The 12,960-nt window shown below is 37.1% G+C and overlaps 1 protein-coding gene across 2 annotated transcripts in view; it reads left to right on the top strand.

Annotated features, from left to right (window-relative positions):
• The window catches only part of PLA2R1 (phospholipase A2 receptor 1), a 121,957-nt gene that overhangs the window by 87,411 nt on the left and 21,586 nt on the right, over positions 1-12,960 (top strand). For both annotated transcript variants that reach the window (XM_043488310.1, XM_043488309.1), the window contains exons 18-20: positions 7,665-7,729; positions 7,998-8,104; positions 9,768-9,907. In XM_043488310.1, coding sequence (XP_043344245.1) covers positions 7,665-7,729; positions 7,998-8,104; positions 9,768-9,907 — 312 coding nt within the window. The remainder of the gene's footprint in view (positions 1-7,664; positions 7,730-7,997; positions 8,105-9,767; positions 9,908-12,960) is intronic.

Genomic DNA, 12,960 nt, shown 5'->3' with positions numbered 1-12,960 from the left:
GTAACAGAAAAGAGAGAAGTCTATACAGATTACCAAGGGGGCACCAGGGAGGAACAACCTCATTCCTAATTTTCCCTAGGAAACTGTTAAAGGTAAGAGAGAGTCTTTTTTCTTTTTCCATAATTTAACATTATTTCATGGTCTCCAGGAATCCTTTATTAATCTATCATCTTTTCATATGTTTGTAAGTTAACTGTTAAAAAGAAGTTCTATGTTAAAGCATCCTTGACTTATAAGAGAAATGTCTTCCCTCCCATCTCATAGGGCTTTCCTGTCTCTGTAATTCTCTTTGATACACATACAGTGAGGAGGATGCAGGTTGGGTCCACTACTGAGTTTTGATGGAAAAGCCAAGAACCAGAGGGGTTAGGTGATGACTGCACTGCCCCACAGAGACACAGTAGCACACCAACCAGGAGAATAGGATATTCCCTAGTATCGGTTCATGCATTATATTACTACTCTTCATCTCCTACATATGGAACACTCAAGTCAAAACCAGAACATTAAGTATCAACAAGTTATATATTACGACCTCAGAAAATACATTTGTTTCTTTAGCTAGACGGCAGAGGCAGACTCCTTGCCCCAAGTGGCAGTAATAAGAGACCAGGTGAATGGCTAAAAACCAATCTATCAACATGTAAAGGGCACATCCCAAAAGGAAGTGATCATTGGCCAATACTTACTGTAACAGTGTCAAGCACTGCGAAGCACTAATGTTTAATGGCATTCAATCTTTCTAAGAACTCCCTGTGGGAAGTCTGTCATCAGCAGATTTTACAGATGAGGAAGCTAAGACTCTAAAGAGGTGAAACAACTTTGTTACACAGCAGCTATTTGGAATTTGGAAGTGAACCCAAGTCATCTGACTTAAAAGTTCATTTTCAAAAACCGCTGTGGGCAGCAGAATAGCATATGCCTTATATTAAAACAATCCAGCCTCCGAAAAGTAGCCCTTGTATATTGTTAGTGGAAATGTAAATTGGTGCAGCCACGATGGAAAACAGCACAAAGCTTCCTCAAAGAATCCAACAATTCCACTCCTAGGTATATATCTGAAAAAAAATAAATACACTAATTTTAAAAGATACATGCACCCCAATGTTCATCAGTCAGTTCAGTTCAGTTGCTCGGTCCTGTCCCACTCTTTGCTACCTCATGGACTGCAGCACGCCAGGCTTTTCTGTCCATCACCAACTCCCGGAGCTTGCTCAAACTCATGTCCATTGAGTCACTGATGCCATCCAACCATCTCATCCTCTGTCATCCCCTTCTCCTCCTGCCTTCAATCTTTCCCATCATCAGGGTCTTTTCAAATGAGTCAGTTCTTCACATCAGGTGACCAAAGTATTGGAGTTTCAGTTTCAGTATCAGTACTTCCAATGAATATTCAGGACTGATTTCCTTTAGGATGGACTGGTTGGATCTCCTTACAGTCCAAGGGACTCTCAAGAGCCTTCTCCAACACCACAGTTCAAAAGCATCAATTCTTCGGTGCTCAGCTTTCTTTATGGTCCAACTCTCACATCCATACATGACTACTGGAAAAACCATAGCTTTGACTAGATGGACCTTTGGGGGCAAAGTAAGAGTCTCTGCTTTTTAATGTGCTATCTAGGTTGGTCATAGCTTTTCTTCCAAGGAGTAAGCGTCTTTTAATTTCATGGCTGCAGTCACCATCTGCAGTGATTTTGGAGCCTAAGAAAATAAAGTCTGTCACTGCTTCCACTGTTTCCCCATCTATTTGCCAAGAAGTGATGTGACTGAATGCCATGATCTGGTTAGTGAATGTTGAATTTTAAGCCAGCTTTTTCACTCTCTTTCACTTTCATCAAGAAGTTCTTTTGTTCCTCTTCGCTCTCTGCCACAAGGGTGGTGTCATCTGCATATCTGAGGTTATTGATATTTGTCTCAGCAATTTTGATTCCAGCTTGGGCTTCATCCAACCTGGCATTTTGCATGATGAACTCAGCATAAAAGTTAAATAAGCAGGGTGACAATATAGGCCTTGACGTACCCTTTTCCCAATGTGGAACCAGTCCGTTGTTCTGTTTCTGGTTCTAACTGTTGCTTCTTGACCTGCATACAGATTTCTCAGGAGGCAGGTCAGGTGGTCTGGTATTCCCATCTCTTTCAGAATTTTCTAGTTTGTCATGATTCACACAGTCAAAAGCTTTAGTGTAGTCAGTGAAGCAGAAGTAGATGTTTTTCTGGAATTCTATTACTTTTTCTATGATCCATCAGATGTTGGCAATTTGATCTCTAATTGCTCTGCCTTTTCTAAATCCAGCTTGAATATCTGGAAGTTCTCAGTTCATGTACTATTGAAGCCTGGCTTGGAGAATTTTGAGCATTACTTTGCTAGAGTGTGAGATGAGTACAACTGAGCTGAGTGGGAGCTTGAGCATTCTTTGGCATTGCCTTTCTTTGTAATTGAAATGAAAACTGACTTTTCCAGTCCTGTGGCCACTGCTGAGTTTTTCAAATTTGTTGGCGCATTGAGTGCAGCACTTTCACAGCACTGTCTTTTAGGATTTGAAATAGCTCAGCTGGAATTCCATCACCTCCACTAGCTTTGTTCATAGTGATGCTTCCTAAGGCCCACTTGACCTCAAACTCCAGAATGTCTGGCTCTAGGTGAGTGATCACAGCATCATAGTTATCTGGGTCATTAAGATCTTTTTTGTATAGTTCTTCTGTGTATTCTTGCCACCTCTTCTTACTATCTTCTGCTTCTGTTAAGTCCATACAATTTCTGCCTTGTACTGTGCCCATCTTTGTATGAAATGTTTCCCTGGTATCTCTAACTTTCTTGAAGAGATCTCTAGTCTTTCCCATTCTATTGTTTTCCTCTATTTCTTTGCACTGATCACTGAGGAAAGCTTTCTTACCTCTCCTGGCTATTCTTTGGAACTCTGCATTCAAATGCATATATCTCTCCTTTTCTCCTTGGCCCTTTAATTCTCTTCTTTTCTCAGCTATTTGTAAGGCCTCATCAGACAACCATTTTGCCTTTTTGCATTTCTTTTTCTTGGGGATGGTTTTGATCACAGCCTCCTATACAATGTTTTGAACTTCCATCCGTAGTTCTTCAGGCACTCTGTCTATCAGATCTAATCCCTTGAATCTATTTGTCACTTCCAGTGTATAAATGTAAGGGATTTGATTTAGGTCATACCTGAATTGTCTAGTGGTTTTCCCTACTTTCTTCAATTTAAGTCTGAATTTGGCAATAAGGAGTTCATGGTCTGAGCCAAAGTCAGCTCCCTGTCTTGTTTTTGCTGACTATATATAGCCTCTCCATCTTTGGCTGCAAAGCAAATAATCAGTCTGACTTCGGTGTTGACCATCTGGTGATGTCCATGTGTAGAGTCTTCTCTTGTGTTGTTGGAAGAGGGTGTTTGCTCTGACCGGTGTGTTCTCTTGGCAAAATTCGTTAGTCTTTCTCCTGCTTCACTTTGTACTGCAAGGCCAAACTAGCTTGTTACTCCAGGTATCTCTTGACTATGTACTTTTGCATTCCAGTCCCCTGTGATGAAAAGGACATCTTTTTTGTGTGTTGGTCCTAGAAGGTCTTGTAGGTCCTCATAGAACCGTTCAACTTCAGCTTCTTTGGCATCAGTGATTGGGGCATAGACTTAGATTACTGTGATACTGAATGGTTTGCCTTGGATTCAAACAGAGATCATTCTGTCATTTTTGAGATTGCACCCAAGTACTGCATTTTGGACTCTTTTGTTGCCTATGAGGCCTCCTAGATTTCTTCCAAGGGATTCATGCCCACAGTAGTAAATGTAATGGTCATATGTATTAAATTTGCCTGTTCCAGTCCATTTTAGTTCACTGATTCCTAAAATGTTGATGTTCACTCTTGCCATCTCCTGTTTGACCACTTCCACTTTAAACCTTAACTCATGGACCTAACATTCCAGGTTCCTATGCAATATTGTTCTTTACAGCATCGGACTTTGCTTCTGTCATCAATCACATCCACAACTGGGTGTTGTTTTTGTTTTGGCTCAGCCTCTTCATTCTTTACTGAGCCCTTCTCCAGTAGCATATTGGGCACCTACCAACCTGGGAAGTTCTTCTTTAAGTGTCGTATCTTTTTGCCTTTATAAAAAGGCATGTTCATGGGGTTCTCAAGGCAAGAATACTGAAGTGGTTTGCCATTCCCTTCTCCAGTGGACCACATTTTGTCAATAGCCAAGATAGGAAAATAATCTAAGTGTCCATCAACAGATAAGTGAATAAAGATGTGTCATATATATACAGTGGAATATTAGTCATAAAAAGAATGAAACTTTGCCATTTGCAACAACATATATGGACCAAGAGGGTATGGTGCTTCATGAAGTAAGTCAGAGAAAGATAAATACTGTGTGGTATCACTTACATGTGGAATCTAAAAAATAAAACAAATGATGAATATAACAAAATAGAAACAAACTCATAGATACAGAAAATGAACTAGTGATGATCACTGGGGAGAAGAAAAGGGGAGGGGCAAGATAACGGTAGAGGATTAAGAAGTATAACCTACTATGTATAAAATAAATAAGCTTCAAGGATATATTATACAGCACAGGGAAATATAGCCATTGTTTTATAATCAATTTAGTGGAGTATAATCTGTAAAAAATTTTGAATCACTATGTTATACACATGAAACTAATATAACATTGTAAATTAACTATACCTCAATTTTTTAATTAATTAAAAATAATATAAAATCCCTCCCCAAATGATAGCTGCCAGCTCTGTCTCAGACATGAACAGTGAGGGACTTCTTTGATCCTTCCAGCAGAGCTTAGGTCTTTGGAGAACCTCTGTATTCTTCTCTTTTCACCTTTTCCTTAATTCACTCTCTCAGTCTTTGGTGGTTGGGAAGCCAGTGGGAATGGCCGAGTTAATACCTCTCATGGAATGGAATAGTAAAACCGCATGGGCTTAGCCATTTAAGAAGGCTTAGCCAGTGCCATGATCTAGAGTTGAGGATTAGATCTAGTGATCCCAAACCAGACAAACCCTGTAGTGTCTTAGATGGTAAAAGTGTTACCCAGCCTATGACCATGTTGATACAGAATGTTCTTTCAGTATTACAGGTGAGTGGCTGACTGATCCAACACCACAGTGCACTACAGAAGGAAGTTATCAGAGGGTAAAGGATGGGGAGACACAGAATGGGGCAAGGGAGCCAAAGGGAATGGGTATCAATTTAGAGAAAAGAATGCTGTATAATTCTAAAGCAGTTCTTCCTCCTGCATAATTTGTAGCTATTAGGCAATTTTTGTTCAAGAAAGTGGTAGTATTTGTGGTAACCTACATTTCTTAGGTCCGTCCAGAAGTTCTGGATGAGGAACTAAACATGTAGAGGTCATACCACTCATTTTTGTGGCACACCCATCCTATAATTGCAGAAAGAATAGAAGTAATTAAATATTTTTAAAGTTACATATGTATTGTATAGCTTCTCTACAAAGAACAGTAACTCAGAAATATGAAAGACAAAAATATCATTCTTTTGGGGAGTAGAAGTACTAATTATTGAGAAAGAAAACTGGATGCAGTTTTTTAAAAGGCTGAAGCAGAATTTTTTTAATAGAATGTTTCCATCTTGGAAAAGTGATGAGGCATAATTTCCTCTTTGACTAACAGAAGACCACAAGGCATGATCAGAGGGAATTTTTGAGAACAAATTTTTTGAGTCATCTTGTTGGTCAGATCAATGCCAAAAAAATAAAAACAATGAGCACTTTATGAGTTGTTTGACATGAACTCATATTGTTATGCTCTGTTGTGCAATAAATATTTTCATTTCAAAATTGCAATTTACCCTCATTTTTTCAATTTTATTTCAAAAAATTTCTAACAAAAGTATATAAAATCTACTAGTCATCCCCCCAAATCTGGTGTTTTAAATCCTTAAAATAATTTGGTTTTGCTATTTTTATGGAAACATTTTAAGAGATAACAGGTTGTTCTCCCTTATATTGCTTTGTAGATTAGTATATTGGATATTACTGTGGGTTATTTGTTTATGGTAAGTGTTCTTTCCATATGATGCTATCTATAATGAATGCTTGTAACAAAACATAATTGATATTATGAAGTCCATTGTTGTATCACATTTTTTATACAAAAGAATACTAGTATCTTTTATTGTTGTGGTTTTACACCTAAACTGAAATTCACAACATCTATTTTTCACATTGGATTTTTCCACTCTGAGTATTTTCTAACTTGACCTACGAAGTTCTGTCCCATGTCACAACGGGTTGTGATGTACCACGTGGAGGATTACCACGCTATAATTGAGGTGGTAATAAATATGCCACTTAAGATGCGGTAGTTGTAATTTTTCTTTAGAGATCCTTAATTGGGGCAATGAACAATCAGACCATGATTTCCACTATTGTTGCACACGAGACCTCTTTAGATTGAATGAAATGGTTGTGGTTCTCCCACTGAGTTCACAGCCAGTCTCCATGGACCCATTCCAAAGGCTGACAATAGGAGCCTAAATTCAGCATGTAAGAACATGTCCATGAAACAACACCTCAGGGAGCCAAAATTACAGTCGCTCCATCTTGCATTATTCACAAATTGCTGATGTGGCAGACAGCCACGCTGGTTAAGGAGTAAAAATACTCGTGTATAAATTAGAATGTTAGAGAGCTATTAGGTTCTGCTGTATGATGACTTGAAATTCACATGGAAAAAAATATATATATTTTTAAATGCATATCCAAGTCTTTACAGAAGAAATGAAAGTGAAAATTTACATGTATAAGGCCTTCAAATTGACAGGATTTTAGCATAAAAAATTAAGTTACATTTCACACATGGCACACAGACAATAAAGAATATTGATTTAGAGGCCTTAGAGAAATCCTTAATGCCTCTTCTTCCTTTATAGTTGAAGAGGGAATTTCAATTTCCTGGGTCATAAGTCCAGTATTACATCTGGTCTAATGTGTATATGCACATGCATGTCTGTGATGTTTCAAGTTTATTCTTTATTGTACTGAGATCTATGTGATAAATAATGGCATAAATTAATAAAATATAGAAAGGATAATTTTCTAGTTGTCAAACACTGGAAATACTGCAGTATTCTTTTGTCCTATACTGTAGTTTCCTTTTGAATGCGGGAGAGTGCTAATACTTAGAACCAGACTAATGCCTAAAATACAAGTTCTTTTTACTATTGAGGTCTTTATGCCTCGAATTGTTTTTCAAGTAGTGTGGTTTTGCAGGAAATTTTTATAAATCATTGAGAGAATAAGTCACTAAACTTTTAGTTTAAAAAGGAATTCACATTCTATTTCACTTTACAATATTACTTTATAAATCCCTACTGTGAGAGTTAGAAAATTTATTTTCACATATATAAGAAACATTGTAACAAAGTTATGTATGAAACTAAAATTATTTTAAATATTTGATTCCAATTTTCTTCTATAATGAGGACGGAGTAGTTTAGAATAATGAAGTTTCAGGTTTTCTCAAGATGCTAGGCCTTAGTGTATTCTTCTTTAAATAACTGGGTAAAATACTGAAGAATAGAAAGCTATTAACAGCAACCCCATTAATCTTAATAGTGTAAAGGGAAAACAAGTAGAATAAATGCTGACATTCCCTCTCTCTTTTTTAAATAGCTATCAAAGTATGGTGTAAATTGGTGGATTGGACTTCGAGAAGAAAGAGCCAATGATGAATTTCGGTATGGACCTAGATTAATTTGCATTTAACCCTATTTGACAGGTTTTTTATTCGCAGAGTGATTGGACTAGATCTTAGTGGTTAATTTGTTGAATGGCTTTCAAACATTAACTTATAAATTTTCATTTCCCCAGCTAAAGACATGAGTATTTTTTTTAATTTAATAAAATAATTATGCCTCCAGCCCATACCCCAGAACTCCAGAAATGGTGTTAGAGACTGAATGTGCAGAATGAGAGAAGGCCTTTCATTTCGTAATTTTCTTGCAGTTGGAGAGATGGATCACCAGTAACATATCAGAACTGGGACAGAGGAAAAGAAAGACCTATGGGCCGTAATGAGAGCCAGAGGTGTGGCTTCATTTCATCCATAACAGGTTATTTTATTACTCCATTTTTGGGTTTCTAATGCAAACATAATTTTCAGAAGACTGGAAGTCTCCTTTTAATTGCATTAATTCAGTGAAAAGGTTCTGTTTGGTTACTTTGCTTTTCAACCACATGTCTTTAATTTCATCAGTCTTAAGTTTCCTATAGCTTGTTCCATGCATTCATGTTCTTGAAAATAATTTACATCTAGATAAGTCCTTCATCTTGAACCAAAACTACCAAAAATGTGCCCACTGAAATGGGTCAAAGACTTGCCTAATACTATTTTCTATGAAATTTCAATATGGGCCCATTTAAAAAAAATCTCTTTGTAGTATCCAGTGTATAATTGGCCAGAACTTTAACCTCTGCAATTTTTTTCCATTTAAGAAAAATTTTCCTTGAATTCCTTGTCTGTTTTTTTACATATTTGGCCTTAATTGCTGCTTGCCTTAGAACACCAACTCTCTGTCAGTTGGATTTAGAGGTATATGTATGTCTAAGATGGGTTTTTTAATTCTATGCATCAGTGCAGTGTTATTGGGGTTGATTGTCCACTCATATCCATTCCTCTTTCTATCCAATAAAAGGTAATGATGTTCCTAACAGATCCTCCCAAGTCAGGAGAAGTAAAAATATGGAAAGCGATCTCTGGCTTAGGGGCAACTGCAGAGAAAGGAGAGGAAAAACCATGCTGTTAATCAGCTCGCTTTTGCCAGCAGGTGTCACAACAGCCTACAGAAAGGCTGTTTGTGATTCTGGAAGGATAGCAGCTAATCTGAATTGAAAATAGCATTCCAGCCCCTCCTTCAAAACGCCAATATCTTTTTGGCTCATACCCCTCACACTAGAAAACAGAATCTTCCCTTGCAGTTTACATGCATCCTTGTCCTATTCTGGAACTTATGACTTGAATGCTAATGAAATACATTCTATAACCTTTACTCTGAAAATAAAGATTTTCTAATTATTTTCTAAGAGGCTGAGGACTTTGGGATACATCTTCCTGAGGGCATGTCTCTAAAACTGTGTGTTTTGTTCAAGGGTCAGTGTTGAAAAGTGCTTCTTCCTTGGAAGTTCCTGAGTTATTTTTTCTAAAACTTTTTTCAAAATTATTATATTTTTAAGAATTAGAATAGAAATGATCATCTATTATTTTAGAATCTTTCCCCTCTTTTTACCTTGAAGTGGAATACTTTAAAACAAAGAATATTTATTTATCTTAATCTTTCAAAAATTCATATTTTCTGGCTTTTATTAAAAATTAGGACATCTGGAAATAGCAGGCCCTCAGTCTCACATGACAACAACTGATTAAAGCTTGCACTCTTAGTAAAACAAAAATATTACTCTACAAAAATATCCTTTGTTAAACAAGTCAAATGTTCTTAAAACTTTCAACAGTGCTGTGATTTCATTTCCAATATTTGTTTGCATTTTTCTTGTATTTGCAAAATTTCTACATTCTTAAATTAGAATTACTGATTTGGCATTTTGCCCAGTTAGCTCTTGTCACAGAGAACTCTATAGTTAGTAGTTAAATATAGTTCAATTTCCAGATTTAAAAAAGTATGGTAAACCAAAGCAGTCATAAAAAAAAAAATTGGCCATTACAGAATTCCTACAGAGTAACCATTATTTCCTATCATTTCTAACCATTTTCTCCTCCAGGTCTCTGGGCTAGTGAAGAGTGTTCAATTTCTATGCCTAGCATCTGTAAGCGAAAAAAGGTTTGGGTCATAGAAAAAAAGAAAGATATTCCAAAACAACATGGAACATGTCCCAAAGGATGGTTATATTTTGACTATAAGGTAAACTTGTTTTCAAAGAGTTACTTTTGTTTTTCTTTTGTAGATGTTAATTTTAGAATGTAATCGAAAGTGGGCCTGGCTTTGAAAAACCATGAGTTGTCCATTGGACCTGGAATTTTTTTGTCACAATTTTCAATGGAAAATTTTCAATTTTCAAGGGATTTGAGAAGTTTTCTATTTAGGGACAGATCTCTTGAAATAAGAAGGTTTTGTCAAAAACAGCTTTGACACCACCCTTCATTTATATACTCAGTTTTTGCTACTGACATTGTCATTCATTGTGCTGTATGACTATTTCATTTGGGTGTGATGTGCGTGCATGCACACGTGTGTGTGTGTGTGTGTGTGTGTATCTAGGCCATGTTCCCAAATGAGCTGTCAACTCCAGAGGGCCCAGACTGTTTTCCTCTTTTGTGTCTTTCTGCCTGGAGCTCACATAGAGCTCTACACGCCTTGTGAATTGACCAGCTAATAACGTGGCTCAGTCAACTTTGTCTTGAGCCTCATAAAGCTGGTGCTTCCATGCAGAGTCGAATTTTTTTCTTATTTTTTTAAGTGGCCAGTGGGGATATTGTAAGCCAGATTTATTATTTCTGATACTGTCTCCAATTAGGGCTGAAACTTCCCCTCCACTCCTTGTTTTAAAATAAAATAACTGTATAGGCCTTAGGTGGAAGTAATTAAAATGCATCTCAAATTATAAATGTTTAACTCTTTGATAATTAAAAAGCTCAAACTGTGTCATAATTTCACATACTAATATGAAATTGCTCCTCCAGCCTGGGCAATTTTCAGTCTATATGTTTAGTTACATTGGCAGGGCATTCTCTCCCTTGCGATCTTCCTCTCATTTGTTACGAGGTTATTTGTATTTAATACATATTTACTGAGCACATACATATTTGGGACTGATATTTTTAATTGTGGCCAAATTCACATAACATAGAATTTACCATCTTAATCATTTTTAGTGTTAAGTACATGCTTCCCTCATAGCTCAGTCCGTAAAGAATCTGCCTGCAATGCAGAAGATCTGGGTTTGATTCCTGGGTGGGGAAGATCCCCTGGAGAAGGAAATGGCAATCCACTCCAGTATTCTTGCCTGGAAAATCCCATGGACAGAGAAGCCTGGGGGGCTACAGTCCATGGGGTCGCAAGAGTCAGACACGACTTCGTGACTTAAACTACCACCATATGCACGTTGCTGTGCAATGACTCTGCAGACCTTTTTTGCTCTTGTAAAAATGAAACTCTAAACCCATTAAACAACAGCCTCTCACTCTCCCTCTTCACAGCCCCTGGCAACCACTACTTTACTTTGTCTTTATTAATTTGACAGCTTCAAATACCACACATGATTGGAATCATATAGTACTTGTCCTTTTGTAACCGGCTTATTTCACTTAGAACAGTGTTCTCCAGGCTCACCCATATTGTAGCAAGTGTCAGAATTTCCTTCCTCTTGAAGACTGAATAATATTCCATTATATGTACAGAACACATTTTGTTTTTCCACTTATCCATCAATGGACATTTGAGTTTCTCCCACCTTGTAGCTGTTTCTGCTGGCAATTACATATATACATACATATATGTATGTGTGTGTGTATATCTTGTTTTATTGAATTTTTAAAATACACAGAACAATGATACCATCTTACATATGAGCAGACTGAGGCTTATAACGTTGTGTAGGTTTTTTTTTTTGAAACTTACAGGAAATAAGTCTCGGGCTGAGAATCAACCTCAGATTTTCTGACGCTGAGTATTGTCCCCTTCTGATGGTCCAGTGGCTGACTCCACATTCCCAATGCAGAGGGCCTGGGTTTGATCCCTGGTCAGGGAACTAGATCCCACATACTGCAACTAAGACCCAGTGCAGCCAAATATATGAATAAATAAATATCCTTAAAAAATAATTGAAACTTTCAGTCTGCTTCTTATTTTTCAAACTATAAAATATTTCTACCCGTTGTAAATTACATATACATTTCAATATGACAAAATACTAAGTATTCAATAGGACTTGAGTATTACTAAGTTTTTTATTACAACCTTTGACAATTAGTTTTTAGGTTACTTTATTTTGGTAAAATATATAACATAAAATATGCTATTTAAGCCATTTTTAAGTGTACAGTTCATGGCATTAATTACATCCACAATGTTGTTCAGCCATTACTTCTGCTTCCAAAGCTTATCATCCTCCCAGACAGAAACTCTGTAACTGGCTAAGCAATACCTCCCAATTCCCTATCCCTTCCAGCCCATAAAGTGAAAGAAAGCGTTAGACGCTCAGTTGTGTCCAACTCTTTGCGACCCCATGGATTGCAGCCCACCAGGCTCCTCTGTCTATGGAATTCTCCAGGCAATAATACTGGAGTGGGTTGCCATGCCCTTTTCCAGGCGATCTTCCTGACCCAGGGATCAAACCTGGGTCTCCCACATTGCAGGCAGATTCTTCACCATCTGAGCCACCACGGAAGTCCCCTCCAGCCCATGGTAAGCTCTAATCTATTTTCCATCTCTATGAGTTTGCCTATTCTAGATAATTCAGATAAATGAACTCATATAACATTTGCCCTTTTGTGGCAGACTTATATAACTTAGCATAATGCTTTCAAGGTTCACCCATGTTATAGCATGCATCAGAACTTCATTCCTTTTATGACTTAATATTCCATGCCACTTTTTGTTTATCTATTCATCTGTTGATGGACTTCAGTTATTTCTACTTTTTAACTATTATGAATAAATCTGCTATGAACATTGGCATACACAAGGATCTACTGGAGTCCCTGTTTTCACTTCTTTGAGGTATATACCTAGGAGTGGAATTGCTACATCATATGCTAATTCTGTGTTTAACTTTTTGAAGAACCAGCAAACTGTTTTTCACAATGGTTGAACCATTTTATAATCCTGCCAACAGTGTATGCTAGCAATATTTCCACATCCTTGAAAATACGTATTACCCATGTTTTTGATTACTGCCAATACTAGTCTAGTGTTATCTCATTGCCATTTTGATTTGCATTTCCCTCATGACTAAT

This window comes from Cervus canadensis, chromosome 15 (genome assembly GCF_019320065.1).
Source record: "Cervus canadensis isolate Bull #8, Minnesota chromosome 15, ASM1932006v1, whole genome shotgun sequence".
Classification (NCBI taxonomy): Eukaryota; Metazoa; Chordata; class Mammalia; order Artiodactyla; family Cervidae; genus Cervus; species Cervus canadensis.
This window is presented reverse-complemented; position numbering and strand designations above follow the sequence as displayed.